The 17414-nt window shown below is 42.0% G+C and overlaps 1 protein-coding gene across 1 annotated transcript in view; it reads left to right on the top strand.

Annotated features, from left to right (window-relative positions):
* angpt1 (angiopoietin 1) overlaps positions 1–10297 on the top strand; it is a 55933-nt gene extending 45636 nt beyond the window's left edge. The window contains exons 9-10 of the mRNA XM_068711290.1: positions 2674–2804; positions 7101–10297. Coding sequence (XP_068567391.1) covers positions 2674–2804; positions 7101–7264 — 295 coding nt within the window. The 3' untranslated portion in view covers positions 7265–10297. The remainder of the gene's footprint in view (positions 1–2673; positions 2805–7100) is intronic.
* The last annotated feature ends 7117 nt before the right edge of the window (positions 10298–17414 follow it).

Below are 17414 nucleotides of genomic sequence, written 5' to 3'. Positions count from 1 at the left end.
TGACAGAAAACAACTGCAGATGTCGGTTGAGTTGGGGGGGATCTCCAATAAGCAGCGCAGCCGGTAAACACAGCCGCAGACTATTTAAAGCAGCCCGTCAAAGTGTCCTGCTAGAAATCCCTCGTGATGATGTGCCCTGGCGATCCGTCAGCGCACTCAGAGATTGCAAGAGCTTTGGAAAAGCGGAGAGCGAGTGCGCAGCGGAGTCTGTTCTTCATCAGAGCGGTAGCAGACCCCATCCTTGACATCGCATGTTTTATTCCTCGGAATCAGGAATTAGCCTGATAGAAGTCATGCTTCCCATAAGTGAGGCAGTGTGCTGCGTTGCGAGTTTACTCTGAACTGGAAAGTATCGCCGGAGACATCTGTTGCCGAGCAGAGACCGGTTGATACCTTGGCACGTGACGTATCGTTCACACACACAAACACACACACACCCACACAGAGGGACCTGCGCATTTATACACACGCCCATGTGCTTATTCTCACAGGCCCTTGTCCAAACTCGTCGTTTGGTGCCACTGATTAGACACATGACTCACCCTTGCATTGTAGGATTACACGCATCGGTTTACTGGCTTAGTGAATTCCCCACGGTGACCTGCAGTCACACTTTTTTACTCTGCTGTACAAATCTGCCATTTACACAGCTGTCCAAATACAGAAGTCCTTTCCCGTTAAATGACTTTCTTTCTTAGGGAGTCACCTTCTTTGAGGTATTCATGCTGTTTTCAGAGCAACGAGCTGCACAAAAGCTGGAGGTGCACACTGAGTCGCTCAGCGTCTCCCGAAAACATTAAATATATTTTGGATCTCTTACTTTCTCGTAAGGTTCACTACACGCCCATGGTCCCCTGTTGTCCAGAAGTGAACTCAGGGAAATTCTTTCGCTGACAGTGAACCGAGCTTAATAATAGAGACGTCATCGGTGCGGCGCTGCAGTCCCTCCTCTTTGGATGTGCGAGCTCTTCTATCGGGAGAAAGTTGAAAGCGAGAGAGCGTGAGAGAAACAAAAGACAAGCGTGGGATGCAGCAGGTTTGAGGAGGGCGTGTTCTACTGGGGATGGGAGAGCCGTTTTCGAAGGGATGAAGGAACTGTCAGATCCGCAGCAGGTCCCGTTCACACCGCGAGTGAGTTCACAGTGGGACACGCCCTGGAGAAATCTGCTCCCAAGCTGTCTATTTAATTTCCAATGTGTGTGCGAAGGAATTCATCTTATCAACCCTATAGACTCACAACTTTATTGTTCTAATCCTCAGAGCAAAGAGATGGCAAGACATTTTCATACATTTTAATACTAACTATATGTCCTCTCTTACGTTGGATGGATTATTGCCTGGTGATGCTCAACAGCTGTTTATCATAGCATCACTCCATTTATTCATGTGCATTAACAACAGCAGTGATTTTTTCGGATAGAGGAAGAGGAACTGGGCAGCTTAACCCGAACAGACAAAGGCAATAGTGACACCTACAGAAACTCAAACTTTAGTAACAAAAAGTCAAGAAAGAGGAATGATTACTTTTGTTTTTTACTTTTTTTTTCTCTGAACTAAATCTTCTTCTTGTTGGTTTGCCAGAATGATGAACCAATTAACTTTGGTAATTAATAGAAAGGTACTCCTGAAGAAATGATGAGTTCCTAGTTGCAGCTCAGTGTGATGCACCAGCCTGTACACACCACTTGCATACTGCTAGCAGCCCTTATAAGGACTAACATAGTCTAGGTTCTGAACAGTATGCACTCCACAGTTACTGCATGCCTGCATCATTTGACATTTTTTATTTTGAAGTTTTAAAATATGTTATAATATTATATGTTATAATTGAATATAAATAGAATAGAATATAAATAATAATAATACAAAAAAATAATAAACCAATAATAATAAACAACATGTTAACATATTAAGTATTAAACGCATATATTTGTTTTTCATGACATACATGGGCATACATTTCTGATATCCCTGACATGCTTTATTCCTTTAAATTGGGCATGACATATATGGACTGGCATGAAGTATATAGTGATAAGTGGTGTGTATGTTTTTTGTGAAAGGACTGTATGAAAAGAAGAAAAAAACGTAGCAACTGCGTACTTAAACACAAGAAGACAAGACAGAGAGAAATATTGCATACTTGGATACTAAAGACTTGAGAGTTTGTCCCTGCCCCGCTGTGGATGGATGATAGGTTAAACAGGTTGCTTATTGCTTTTTGACTGTGTGTAGCTGTTAAAGGTCAGTATTTGTGGTATAAATTAACGTACTGTGGCCTGTGGATGGAAATGTGATTCCCAGACATTCCTTACACGACACGGCTCTTTCCTCTCGCTGTCTCTCTCTCGCGCGCTTTCCATCTGTAATTCCTTCATAGGCTCTCTCTCTCTCTCTCTTTCATTCTTTATTTTATCTTCTCTCCACCCTGTTAATGTTGTGCCAGGTGCTCTACATGTACTCAATCACAACAAAAAATAAAAATCTCTCGGGAGACATTTCTTGCAGCATGTTATGTCTTCTTGCTGTCTTTATTGCTTACACTGCTCACTCCACTGCACTCGTTTCTTTCTCTCCCCATTCCTCCATCCCTGATGTGTTTTCATGTCCTGACTCCCTCCTCCTCCTCCTCCTCCTCCTCCTCCTCCTCCTCCTCCTCCTCATGTCTTTCAGACTGTTCCTGAAAAGCCACAGTGGGACTGCAGGCAGACAGAGCAGCCTAGTAATCCACGGAGCAGACTTCAGCACCAAGGACATGGACAATGACAACTGCATGTGCAAGTGTGCCCTCATGCTCACTGGTGGTAAGTGGTGCTTTACAGAGGGGATAATCCTCCATTCATAGCAGGCGACCACCTGTATATTACAAGTACCTCCCGGTGTGACTGCGGCAAGTACGGTAGATCAAAGTTGAATCAGGATCTTTTTCTTTTTTTTGCCACTTGGGGGCAACACAACACGCTGTTAACACAACTTTGACATATTATCACCTTGTAAAGTTAGCAAAGGTGTTAACATTTGCTTATTTACACTACCAGCATACACAGAGAAGCAGTAACACTCAATTTGGCCTATGTCTCTGGCCACCTCATGAATGTAAGCCCAATATTCATTCTACTTTTAGCTCCGTTGTTGGTCTCCACCCAGTCCTGAGGGAAATATCTGGCTCTTCAGCTGCTAAACGCTCCACTATGTTCACTTAACTTGCAAGCCTCAATCAGCAGACAGACAAAGTATTACAGGCTATGAAAACCAAAACAATTAGCTAAAAGATGCTAATAAAGTTCTGTGGAACAGTGGGTTTGTCTGTAGGTCACAACAAACAGCAACATAAACAAACAGAATAGTCATCTGATCCATGGATCCCAGAACACATCAGGACAAGGGGCGGCCATAATTTCAAGGAACGCGGAGGGGGTGGGAGGCATCCGCAATGAAACAGACATAGGCTTATATTACTATTGAGTAGTTACAGAACACTCCAATACCCAGGCCAGGCACCGGGTTGAAGTGACTGAGGGCTGTTGAAAATTGCGAGGGGTCAAGTCTTTTATAAATAAACGAAAGACATAGATTTAACCATGCAGTCGCCTCAGAAAGGTTCAATAACAACATAAGGCTGTTTCAAAATCAAAGAAAACATTTATAAATCAGAGCAATCAAATAAGAACGTAGCACTGTTTTAAATAAACCTTAGGTACAAAAAAACGTCCAAGATGCAATGAACCGGTATGCTCATATAAGCATTTGTGTCTCTATGGCACCAGCGAGACAATACAGAATTGCTTTGACTAGAAAAACAATGGCATGATGTAATCATTCCAAAAAGCAATTTTCTCTGATTGGCATCATGACGAACCCCGCAATGTTCATTGCCTGGTCATTAGTTTGGGTCGTTATGATCGCAACCTGCACTTGCGAGACATGCAATGGGCTAACATGGCCACTTATACATCTATCTGCACCTATTAGGGCTATATTCCGCAACAAGCACATTATAAAAATCCCTGGGCGCGGCACCAAGTGTCAGTGAGATTTAACATGACTCCGCTTCTCCTGCTGTGTAAGTGGAGCCCAGTGACCCTCGCTGTCACCTCATGGCAGCTCTACGGCTGTGGAATCGTGACCTGGTACTAATCAAGCATTTTTTAAGTGCAGATTTAAGATCAGCATTACCTCTTAGGTCATTGTGAATGCAGTGGGTTAAAGGGAACTGGCATCTGATCACCAATCAACACTCCTGCTCTGCTTGATTCATGGCCTGCCTATGGCCTGGCCACAGAGGAGAGGCATGACAACATGTAGCCTGAGTCGAGGCTGGTCCGAACCCAGCACCGCGCCGCAGTATATACAGTATATCATTTGATTTATTCCCCTGCATTTATAAGAGCGGGGCTGACATCAAGTGATGTAAGTGTCTGGAATATGCAAGAGGAAAATACTTCTCTGCTACATTTATGAGGACAACTGCAGCATGCCGTGTTAAGAAGACGCAGGAGGATATAGTGTGAGTACACATACTGTAATGTATATATTTACACAACACCAGAACATACAGTAGGGATACGGTACTGACAGTAGGAGCTAGGGGGGGATCCTTATATCATGAGAACAAACTGCACCAGACTTTTTTTTTTATTTTATTTTTTTTCAAAAGAAGACATCTCCACTGTTTTTACAAGTCAGTAAAGATATCTGTCATGGAAACAGAGAGGATCCTGGTCATAAATCCCAAAAGATTGCTGCTGTGCACACTAAATGTTTATAGGCGTGACGGCCGTTGTGTGGTCTGCACTTTATCAACGAGCGAGGGATGGCAAGTCGGACACATTTGCTGTTTTCTGCTTCGTTGTTTAAGAGGAGTAAAAAAACTGCCTCAATAAAATAAAACAGCAGGTTGCACAACACGCTTTGGGATGATACCACCAAACCCCATCAACTACAGGACATTACTGCTACTGGCTCTTTCAACAATGTTTTCATTCCATTTGTGGCTGGTGTCGTAAACTACGTAGCGTGAACCCCAGCCTCTTTTTTGTGATTAAACGGCTCGCAGTCATTCAGTTTCCTATTTAAAGCTGCTTTAATGTTTTTTTGGCCACTTAAGGGAAGCGGAAACAAGCTGTGAACTCAATACATGTCAAAACGTATTGCTTATTTACACATTCAGCAGATAGCTGTCTCGTAAATTGAAGTCCAATAATTACTCACCTTTTAGCTCTGTTTTGGTCTCCACCACCTCATGTGGGAAATATCTCCTCTTCAGCTGCTAAATGCTCCACTATGTTTATAAGCTAGTCTTTAACTTTGTCTGTCTGACGTTTGGTGTTGGGCAGGAAGTGTTCAGAGGATTAGTACGCCTCTGCGGTGGCGACAGCAGTGACAGGAGGCTTTTTTATTGTGGGGTTGACCCTCCATCCTCGTGAACACTATATTTTAAATTTGGCACAAAAATCCACCGAGACTCAAGGATGAGATGATTCAATTTTCGAGATCAACCTCATAACTCGAGAATTCATTCGCTAATTCTGACAATTTCACACACACATGTCATGATAAAATGATGAAGTGGTGACATTTTGAACAGAAATGGATGTTGTGAAACTGCAACATGAGTGGTTGGTGGAGGCATAAAACCTGGAGGCGGTTATTTTAGAGCTTACATGCTGGAAACAGTTACCTGCTGTGGCTGGAAACTCAAGAAACCTGCCGGCCTTAAAACCAAAACCATGAGCTAAAAGACTGAAATGTCCTGTGGATCTGAGGGAAACTGCACAGTTGGTGAATTTCTCTGTGGATTCGTCACCACAAGCAACCACTATAACATTACAAAAATTAATTCAATCAATCATTCATTTATAAATATTGACTATAGTAGCTTTAACCTTTCACAACTTTGGTCCATCTGTTAAGATGGCAGGTGCAGTAGCTCCTCTGAAAGAGCTCCCCAGCTTGAGGACTATTCCCCAAAAAATGTTAAGAAATTATAGCAGAGCAAGTGCAAGTTCATATTTGGTTCCCACTGGCGCCAGTATATACTGAAATTATAAGCAGCTGTGGAAATGTAAGGAGGTGTCCACCAGTTTCCCTTCTATGTTGTGTTCGTGCCTCATGATGAAGCAGCAATCAATGTGAAATATATATCTTGTGCAATCCACGTCAGCAACAAGGGCAGGACATTGCTCCTGATTACTGACAGCTCTCGTGAAATGTCACACTGTAGTCCGCAGCGGTATTCCGGTCTGACCGGAGAGACGAGAGGAGCTGCCATTTGTCCCCGCGTGACTGACACATGCCATGCCTCACATATGTTCCATATCGGACTGTGTCAGCGAGTGTTCACTCGTTCAGATGTGAGACGTGAATGGAAGATTACTAGGATGGATTACATGTTATGTTTGAAAATGAATATATATAAATGTATATTGATATATAGAGTATTTACAGAAGTTCCATAGTAGGTATTTATGACAGATTGTTCCACAGATTTGGTCCATAATATCTCCCTAATTCTGAGTTTTAACTGCTTCAGTGACCTAAGGCAGCAGGTAGAGGGAGAAACAGATAATATAAGTTTGGCGGTGCTAAATCATTCAATCTAAGCTCTACTAATTTTGAAAGATACAGGAAGCCAATGTGTGTGTTAAATTATAAAATGACCATCCTCTAAGTCCAAGCATGTGTACCCTTCCTCTGAGCACCTGATATTATATATATATATAAAATTATGAAATGTGTCACCTTGGGAGTAGAATAAAAGTTTCCCATGCCATTCACCCCTCTGGTGTCAAACTGGAGCTTGTGCACGTGCACTCTTTGCTTTAAATAGAAAGAGGTACCGAAAGTGTCCAGCAGCAGGTACCGGCATGCCATTGAACCCAGTGACAGTAACACATTGAGCAGATAGCAGTGTAATGGTGTCTGAAGCAGTGCCATGGCCCCGTGGGAGAGGCCATGGGAAGCTGTCAACCTTTACCGAGGACAAAAACTTCTGATAGAGGTGACTTCATCAGCGCCTTACTTAAAGCCTGGTTTCTTCTGCTAAAAGGCATCGACGCTTTGCAACTAATATTTTTTATTTTCTCTTATTCTCTTCAAAGGTTGGTGGTTTGATGCCTGTGGCCCGTCCAACCTTAACGGCATGTACTTCACCCAAGGACAGCACATAGGGAAGTTGAACGGTATCAAGTGGCACTACTTCAAGGGCCCCAGCTACTCGCTACGAGCCACGGTCATGATGATCCGCCCGCTGGACTTCTCCTAGTCCTTTCAACTTTCAACTTCCCTATTTCATCCTCTTGTCTCATCTCATTTTCGCTGGCCCCGGGAGACATCCAATGAATTTGTTTTTATTCAATCTGGTTCCTCTCCAGAGCGATGGCTATTGCTGCGCTGCCTCGTAACCTTTCCCCCTCAGCGGTCTGAAAACCAGCGACGAGGAGGAACGACGGAGCACGAGATGATTCATCTGAACTGATTCACAATCTTGACGTTATTTAAGGACAAAAGCGTTCAGTATGTGTTATCTCCACCCTTGCAATGTGTGCACATTAAGAGCCCGCTATAACGGCTCTTACAAATTCAAGCACGATGTCAAACCACAACTTTTCCATTATCCTGGGGACCTGCGCTGTAATAATATAGAGGACTTGAACTCTTCTGAATGGAAAGCAGCTATGACAGAGCAGCACTGACTCTTCAACTGCAGGACGGAACAAATCTGTAACGCTATAAGGAGATGATGCTTTTCTATTAAAATGTTGCTGACAGAACGCAGCTCATGAATATTACCATTGTATTATATATTGTGGGGGTTTTTTTGTATTATTTTTGTTATCCCAACTGTAAACAATATCCAAAGTGAGATGAAATTGTCTTTTGTACTATTAGTGTAACACACACACAGTTTTAAGGTGACCTTAACATTCGAGTGATGAGCTGGTAATAGTTACAAGGGTCACTTGGAGTATTTGTTGCCTTCACAGTGTGATTATTATTAGAGTTCAACATGTGAGGTTTTTATTGGGTTAGATTCTGGACTGAGAGCCACTTGCATTTGTTGTTGGCTGAGAAACAACTCGTACCTGCCAAGGTTCAGCATGTGAGTGATCACCTTACCTCTGCTGAATATGAAAAACAAGGACATTAATACTGATTCCTATTATTAGTGAAGTATAACAATTACAGCTGTGTGCACATGGGGGAAGAGAATGCACGAATGCATATACAAGTAATGTGTATTTTTTCAACTACACAGAGATAAACAGTGTATTCCAGCATGTGATGATGAAGTACCACGTCATGATCCGTCCATATTTACAAAGATGTAAATGCTTATATTAAGCTGATGTCCCACAAAGAATGAGGTCAGAGTTCATATTACTGAATCGTATTTCTAACTCTAAAGGGCATTATAAAAGCTCTTTAAGGGTAATTTCAGTATTTCTCAACCCCATTATTCCATGTTTTTGTGTCTAAGTGACTAATAGGGACAACATCTTTTTGAAATTGGTCCAGTATTGAGGGAGAACGCTGCAGACGGCAGCCACTAAACAGGCTGCAATGTAAGGGGCAACTCCTCACCGTCAATGCCCGTCCACTAGAAGTGCTTGTTTTTGCCACTGACAGGCTCAGATTGTTGTTGTAAGTGTCTGACAACATGATGGAAAGGACCCTACAGAGAAATAAACCCTTTTTCTAAACCTTTCGCTTGATCCGGTCTGTCTTTTGGCTCGGAGAAGACTTGTTCTTAAATCTTGCGTCACATCCACATTGTTGATATTATCTTAAGAGTTTTAATGTCATGGTTGTATATTTATCTAACACTAAGCTACGCTTTCTGTAGTCCAACCGGGCCGCAACCTCCGGGTCTGAAAAGTGAAGCTGATGTGGAAGTGCCTTAAACTTGTATTCTCTCTAAAGACCATCAGGGGGCGACTCCTCTGGTTGCAAAAATAAATCAGATTTTATAGAAGTCTATTAGAAAATGACTCTACTTCTCATTTGATTTATTACATCAGTAAACATTATAAACATGAGTTTATGGACTCAATCTCTAGTTTCAAGTCTTCTTCAATACAACATGATGTTCATTTGGTCCATTTAGAGTCAAATAGACCTATAAGCAGGACATGCTTTAGGGCGTCGATACCTTGTGATTGACAGGTTGATACCAGGGTGTTGTCCGGTCTGGGACTTGTCCGTGTTTTCGTCTTACAATTTAAACCCTTTCACAGTGCGTTTTCACTTTTTGGTTGTCTAGAAAAAGCCATTTTCAGAGCTCGGTTGTACTCTCGTCACTTCTGGTTGCAAAAAAACAAAATGGCGACGGCCAAAATCAAATATGGTGAAGGCCAAAATGACAAACTCAAGGCTCTAAAACGGCAGTCCACAAACCAATGGGTGACGTCATGACTACATCCACTTTTTATATACAGTCTAAGACTCCAACACAACAACCTCAGACAATATCTGCACTCCTCTCTCCAACTCACGTGGTCACAAAACCAATCAAACCGCATCAGGCGAAAGGTACCAACACAATCAGAGTCTGTCAGTGACAAAGACAAGCATGTTTATTGGACGTTTAGTGGACATTTGGTGGATGTTTGGTGGACGGTAAGGAGTTGCCCCTGGCTATAACATTGCAGCCCGTTTCCAGGTTGAAAAGTACTGAACTTACCCTTTAAGACTGGCCATAACCTCAAACCTTAAGACAAAGAGAAGATCATTAACACGAGTTACAACATGTTTTTCACAGACATCAACATGACACAGCCTAAGAACCCAGCCAGTTTCTGTTTCTCATCAATGTAGCTTTGTGAGGAAAAAACTAAAGAAACTCTTGGAGTTGGATATGAAGCATGAAATTAATGATTCCACCAAGTGATCCATGTGAATGCATATTTCATAATGTCCAGCTTTGTAACAACAGAATATGCCGTGGAGTATTAATAAAGGTACATGTGGCGAGAAGATGAAGCATATCTGCAACTTTTAGAACTACAATTGACATGTTTATTAACGTACTAAAATTTGTATGATTTAATGTGTGCGTAATGTGTGTGAGGAAAGCTATTCTTTCTTTTTTGTTCTGTTTTTACTCCAACAGAAGGACAATGGTGTTTTGAAGTTGAGCATAAAACATAGTTAAGATAATAACCCTGGAGAAATGTGCCTTTGATAACTCTGCTTTTACCTCATTCCATTCCAGATTTTGCAGATTTATTTAAACATCTTTTTGTAACATGTGGTCAGTGTTGTGTTGCTAGATTAAATAAAAGAGGAAATGTTTTCATTCTGCGTTCAGGCTGCACTTTGTGTGCCAAATCGATGTGATGATAGATATAGGTTTAAAGTCAGGGTTCCAAAACGTTGCTCTTCATTACGTCTTTCTTGTTGTCTTTTCATGTAAGAAATTCACCTTTCATGATAATATCTCTAACATCAGGTTAAATCTTACTGCTACACTGTATGTCATGCAAAGCGAGCTTATCGCACAGAAAGACACAAGATAAATCACGCAGATACACAGACATGCTTTCTTTTCCGCCCAAACCAGATGGTTCAGACGTTGAGCTCCCTCTCTGGCCAGGCAGCGGAGAGGCTTTTGTCTCCAGTGGTGACCCGCCCGCTTTGCTCGCTGGCGGCAATGACAGATTGCCGAAGTGTCAAACGATGCTGTCGGGACCCGTAGTGTCCTCATAGTTGACATTCCTGGGCCTAATCAGAGGTTAAACAAATTACTGCAGCCTGCAAAAGCACCGCGTGTCCTTCGGCGCCCGCACTGACCCGACACCCTCGCTGGAATGTGTTCTATACAGAGTCCGGAGCAGTGGGGTGTGAAGAAAGTCCGCACACGCTGGCAAACACCTATGTGGGTCCTAAGCTCTGTCCTTTGTTGGAGTGAGGACAGGAGGTACCGAGAACCATTTCTGAAACTGGTGGAAGTTTTGTTTCCTGTGGACGTTCAGGTGTCAAAGCAAAGTGGTGTTTCGGTTGTCATCTCCACACAAACACACACACACACATACACACACACACACACACACACACACACACACACACACTCACACATCTCCAGCTCCTTACATCCACAGCCAGGCTGATCCGCTGAAAGCGGATCCTTTCCTGTTAACCGAGGAAGAGTGCTGGCGAGGCGATGGGACTCCCTGAGGATCCACATGCAGACGGACAGCGTTGGACCTCAACCAAATCAGATACGACAGAGCACAGTACCTGCAGTATGAACACTCGGGGGCCACTGAATCCTCTGAAGAGGCCACCTGCTCACATGGAAATGAATAAAAACATTGAGGATACGTAGAGAAAGGAAGTGGAAGTAAAAATAGAGCAAATGTCTGTAGCCCTTCGCTTCATATCAGATTTAATCATAAAATGCCTTTAGAATGGGTTCCTTATTCTAGTATTAATCCAGTACAAATAGATTTACACCATCACAAACCCTTATTATATTACAACTGAGATTGTTGGATTTAAGCAGAAAAAGGCCTGTTGTAAGCAGAGTGTTCCACAAGATGATGAGAAAGACAGCTAACGATATAATCCTCTTTCATCGTGGAGCCGTGATGTATTATAAGGGATTCAAATAAATAAGTCAAATTAAAGTAATTTAGTTTTAAATCAAGTCAGATGTAAATAAGCAAGGAAATCAAATAGTGATTATCAACCGGTTCCCTTAAATCAAGCAATCTGATTGATTCATAGCACAAGATATAATAACCGCATACCATGACGATGACGGCTAATGCTGTGTTCACAATACAAGCGGCAAAGCACCAAAAATACACCCAACTGTGGTCGGCTACATCGTCGGCAAGTCGCTGCTGAAGTGTTGCCCTAGTGCTCGTTGAAGTCATATTGTTACATAGCAGCATAGACTATATACAAGAAGTGGACGTAGTAGTCGTGACGTCACCCATTGGTTTCTGTACTGCCGTTTTGAAGCCAAGAGTTTGGTGTTTTGGAGGTCGCCATTTGAATAACAGCCATCACCAACCAGTGTACAGAAGTGACCATATTTGGACGCCGTATACTGCTCTGGTAGCGAACTGTCAATCACAAGGTAGCCACGCCCTTAAGCATACTTTATGGTCTATTTAACTCTAAATGGACCCTAATTTACTAAATGAACATCATGCTGTATTGAAGAAGACTTGAAACTAGAGATTGAGACCATAAACTCATGTTTACAATGTTTCCTGAGGTAATAAATCTAGTGAGAAGTAGGGTCATTTTCTCATAGACTTCTATGTAATCAGACAGGAGTCGCCCCCTGATGGCCATTAGAAAGAATGCAAGTTTAAGACACTTCCGCATTGGCTTCACTCTTCAGAACCAGAGGTTGTCGCCTGAATAGCACTGGGAACTGGAACTGGCTCCAAAAGCCAAGATGGCGATGGCCAAAATGCCAAACTTGAGGCTTCTAAACCGCAGTCCACAAACCAATGGCCGACATCAGGGTCCACTTCTTCTATACAGTCTATGATCCAATGCCAAAGTAGCTCATTTAAACGGTGTGTTAACAAGGCTAGCAGTCAGGTTAACTATCTCTGTATAATTCATTGACAGAATAACTAGGTTTTGTTACCATTCAGCTGACAAGGTGTGAATTAGTGCTATAACCTGCTTTTGTGAATTTAGTTTCCTTGGTATTGTGTTTCTTGTTTTTGATATCTCATCTTTTTTTCCAGATTTGCTGTCACTGAAATTGTTGTGTTTTTCTGACACTGCTACAGACTTTAAATGCCAACTTCTTCAAACTTTAGCTGTGAGTTGCACAGCCTTGTGAGGGAAGAAGAAAGCCCCACGTTTCGGCTCTCTGGTGACGGTGACGTCATGTTGCCTGTGTTTAAATTAACGACTCGAGTCTTAAATGTTTTTCATGTTGCGGGGCCATCGGCAGCGCCAGCAACTAAAGAAATCATCGACTCAGCCGCATAACTGGCACAGATATTGACCGCCGATAAAGCAAACATACTAAAAAGCTAAAGGGGCACTGGAGAATGAACTTATAAATTCATCAGACGCCAGTCACCCTTGAGTCACTATATTGAAGCCGACATCAATATGTGCAACTCCCTTTCACTGCAGCAGACTCTATAATCCCAAAGCAACTGTGTGGTCTCTGCACAACTATTAGGACTTGGCGTTGCTGTAAGTTACATACTGAAAGAATCATAGCTTTTCTTCATATGTGCTGAACATTACACCAAAGCGATACATTATCCATGTCAAGTCAATGTATTTTATAGATTTCCTAATCTTCTGCAAGAAGTTATCTGATATCTGATTTCTCGAGACGAGCGAATGCCAACTTTCATCCGCAGGTTTCTTGAGTTTTATCACAAGAATACTACATACTACATCAAAGTAAGAGATATTCTGCCCAATTGTGGGGAGAAAAGCCATGTTGGGTGGAACAATGCTGGTTTGAGTACAAACTGCTGCGGTTTAGCAAAATAAATAGAGTGGAATAAGAATGTAAACCTGAGTTGAGGTGAGGGACTCCCTCTTCTAGAAAAACTCAAAAGGAGCTGGATGTGATTGATGGCCTGTGGGAGAGAGAACGACACTCGGTGTACACAGAGGGTGTGAAGCAGAGAGACAGGCTGCAGGTCCCGGCAGGAACTATTCAAAGTGATAATAGCGTGAAGGCTTCTTAGCTGGATGAAAAGAGCTGAGAAGTGTCTTTCTCTTTCTGACGTTAGTAAAGGCAGAATCAGCTAATACGGACCCCAGAGACTATAAATCATCTTAAGACATTATGGGAAGATGAAGCTCAAGAGCATTTGCCTGTTTGTGTAATTCATAAATTAGCACAGTTTTAGTTTTTTTCGATTCCTGTGACATGTTGGAAAGTTCACAAAAAAAACAGACAAACATGGGAAACCAATATGGATGTCAGAAAGCATGACAAGTTGGATGCAGAACCGGTGGAAGAACGAACGCGCAGATCCTATTTTTGGGGAGCTCAGTGTTGGTAACATTGTGAAGGTCCGTGTAACGAGTGAGAAGTGTGTGGCCAATTATTGCTCCAGAGGCTGCTGCGGTCACAAGTAATGAAGTGCGATTGCTGACTGACGCCATGCGAGCCAAAAGCAACATGTTTTTATAAGATCTCTGGTAACGAGACCATGTGTCAAAGCAAATAGGCCAGATGTTTTGCGAACACGTTTAATATCTCTGAAATACAGTGGTGCAGCATGCGAATCACCGGGCTTTGGAAAGCGACCTAAGTTGTCCTCATTTTCCCAGTCATGATCAATGATGCCAAAAAGTGCCATAATATACTATAATTTGACCGTTTTGTGCCGCTGTGTTGTTGGTTTTAGTCTGCTCTCTCTCATTTTAATTAATTTCTGGATGGATCCTACCTCTGTCTTTATGCATCTTTTCTCATGTGACCTCTTTGCAGCCAATCACGGTTGATGTAGGCTATGACTGATTATTTCCATATCATTATATATTAGTTGAAAACCACATTTTAGTCATGTCCTCAGGTTGTTACTCAGTCCTGTTACCCCCCTCTAAACGGGACATTCCACAAGTCACAAGATCAACAGGAAGTAGCATCATTTGAGTCTCCTGAAGGCCATGGGAAGACCAAAAGTAAGTTATCTCACTCTATTTTCTGTATTTTTTAACATATTGTAAGTATGACTGAGAACGTCAATCTCAAGGTTATCTGTTACCTTCATTATTTCTTATATGTTACTATGTTTCTTTTTAAAGGTGGTTTTGGTAAACCACTAGGAAGTGTTCTATTGATATTAGCATTGTTGTCATGTGGCTACATTTCATGTTTTTGCTAATGCTATGCTAAATATTAAAAACACGAACCGTCATCTATTTAGAAACCTTGTTAAAAATAAATCGTATAGCCTGGGATTAACCAATACACATTTTAAATCGTATTAGATACAGTGCTGAAAAATAGATAAAGAACGAAGTTACATTTTTGAAAAGTAACTAATGCAAAAGCAATGAATTCGCTAAACAGCCTACCTAGTGGCAAATACCACTGATAATTAGCAAATATTAGCATGCTAACAGGCTAAATTAAAATGGTGAGCGTGGTAAACCTTTTACCGTCTGAACATCAGCATGTTAGCGTTGTCATCGTGAGCATGTTAGAACACTGACATTAGCATTTAGCTCAAAGCACCACTGCGCCCATGCACAGCCTCACAGAGCCGCTCCTAATGCTATTTGCTATTTAAAGCCAGCTATGAGCGACACTGAACGACATCTTTAACATAAAACAGTTCCATTTAGAGCCTCTACATCTGTAAACACTTGCCTCTCCAAAGAGCTCCCGTTTTATCTGCTATCCTACTCCCTCCTCGTCTGCCTCCGTCCTCTTCATCATGTAAAACATTGTCGTGAAGGCTGTCACATAAATCCCAACCAGCCTCTAATGACTTCGTCTGGCTCCAGCAGTGCTCTCTGTCATCCTGTCGGGCCCTCTGCAGGGGGGCCCGACAGGATGACAAGGTTGACAACGTTTTCCTCTCATCCTCCTGGCCGTCCCTCGCTGACCCCTTGTATTGAGCTCGCTTTAATTTACTGTCCTTCCCATCTTTATTTGTCAGGGCCAAGTGGCACAGCCAAACAATAACATTCAGCCCCTTCGGAAGGAAGTATTAGTGGACTACATAGTGGTTTACTTTTCCTGGGCCAGGACAGATTTGTGCGGCTGGCCTGTTTGTTGAGGTCAGCGCTGTGGAAAGGCGAGATTCTCCGAGTTGGATCACAACTGTACTTATTTCAGATGATTTGTCAAGAGCCATGTGTTTGACCGTTAAAGATGTTATTGTTGATTAGCCCCGGAAATGAAGAGACATTAAATCCATCAAACCGTGCAGACGAGAAGAGGGAGAACATCCTCTGAATCCTGGTTGCAGCTGTTTCATTTACTAATTTCACAAATAAGCCAGGCTACCTCTGCAGTCTAGATGATAGATATAAATGTCTCGTACGTGCCGGGATGTTGATCTGATCGCTGCAACAACAGGATTCCAATTACGTGCGAGATCACCCCGAGCGCAATGCGAATCGGCATCGCACACAGGGGTCAGAGCCACAGCTTGAGAGACCCTCACAGATGCACATTCCTGCGCAATTAATGCGCAACAATAAGGAGGGCCAAATAAAACAATGTTGGAACAGAGCAGTGGAGGGTAAACAAAGCAGCAGTGCAGATGTCGATAAGCAGGAGACACAGGTGCATTCGCTCCAGAGTTGGACTTCCTCTTTATTCGGTGGGGTCGACCACCCGGTCAGAGGAGACTTTAATTCAGGAAATGCACCGGCTACCCACCTGCAGCGCGTCATGTCTGTTCAGAAGCTGAGACGGAATGAAAAGCACCTGAAGGCATTGTTCACTGCTGTCAGATGATCAGCAGATGTCTAACAGCATTTTAAAGGACATAATCATCCCTTTTAGCACCCATGGTTCCAGTGTTATTTGTTTATTTTTGACAAGTGTATTTTGTGTTTTCTCCTTTTAGTCAGTGTATCACCTTTAGGTGATTCAGCTTTTTGCTATTATTCTGCGAGCCTGAGGATCTGAGTGCTGCTGGGAATGTTAAAATCTTTAAACGTGATCGTAGAACCTATTCAGCCAGGCTTTTGATCTAATAGGGTTTCATTTTTTTCACTCCTTTTATTGTTTTTATGCTGTAAAATGTTATTCTATTTTACAGTTATTTTTGAAAAGCAGTTATTTTATTGTATTTGAGCTGTTCAAATAAAATGTATCACTTTTAATTGATCATTTTATTGATCACTTATTTTATTGTAAAATACAATTTTCCCGTTTTTATTTTTGTTATTTTATCTAGTTTTTTATTGCATGCTGTTTTACTACTATTACTGTATTATGGCTTTTAAATCTATCTGTTATATTTTCATCGATTTCGATTGTCTCGCGTGCAATGGTCTCAAATTGCTGAATTGTTTTTTTTCTTTTTTGTACTTTCTTCAAGGTCCAAACGTCTCATTATCGGCTTGTCTGTCATCCGTGAAGCACTTTGAACTGCTCTAACCTGTATGAAAGGTTTTATACAAATAAAGTTTGATTGATTGTTTTTCACTCTAGTCCAATTTCAAAGGCAGCCAAATAAATCGTCAGGTGAGATATTGGTATGAAAGTACTTTCTTCAGTTTAATATGCTAACCTGTGGTGTACAGTGCTCATGCTCTCATTCAATATACAGCCTAAGTGGTTGTTGATTCATTAGTAGAAAGGTGTACATGTTTATAATGAGCTTATTGAATAAAAACATTAAAACAGAGAGCTGAAGAGAACTCCTTGTGTCCTTTTGGAGAGTTGCGGTGTTTCAACAATGAAATCATAGCAGCCTCTACTGGTAGACTGCTACCCTCACATC

Source organism: Cebidichthys violaceus, unplaced genomic scaffold (assembly GCF_023349555.1).
Source record: "Cebidichthys violaceus isolate CVI_PGR_0920_01 unplaced genomic scaffold, fCebVio1.0.p SCAF_16, whole genome shotgun sequence".
In the NCBI taxonomy this organism is placed as follows: domain Eukaryota; kingdom Metazoa; phylum Chordata; class Actinopteri; order Perciformes; family Stichaeidae; genus Cebidichthys; species Cebidichthys violaceus.
Note: the sequence above shows the minus strand (reverse complement) of the source record. Positions and strands in the feature narration are given on the sequence as shown.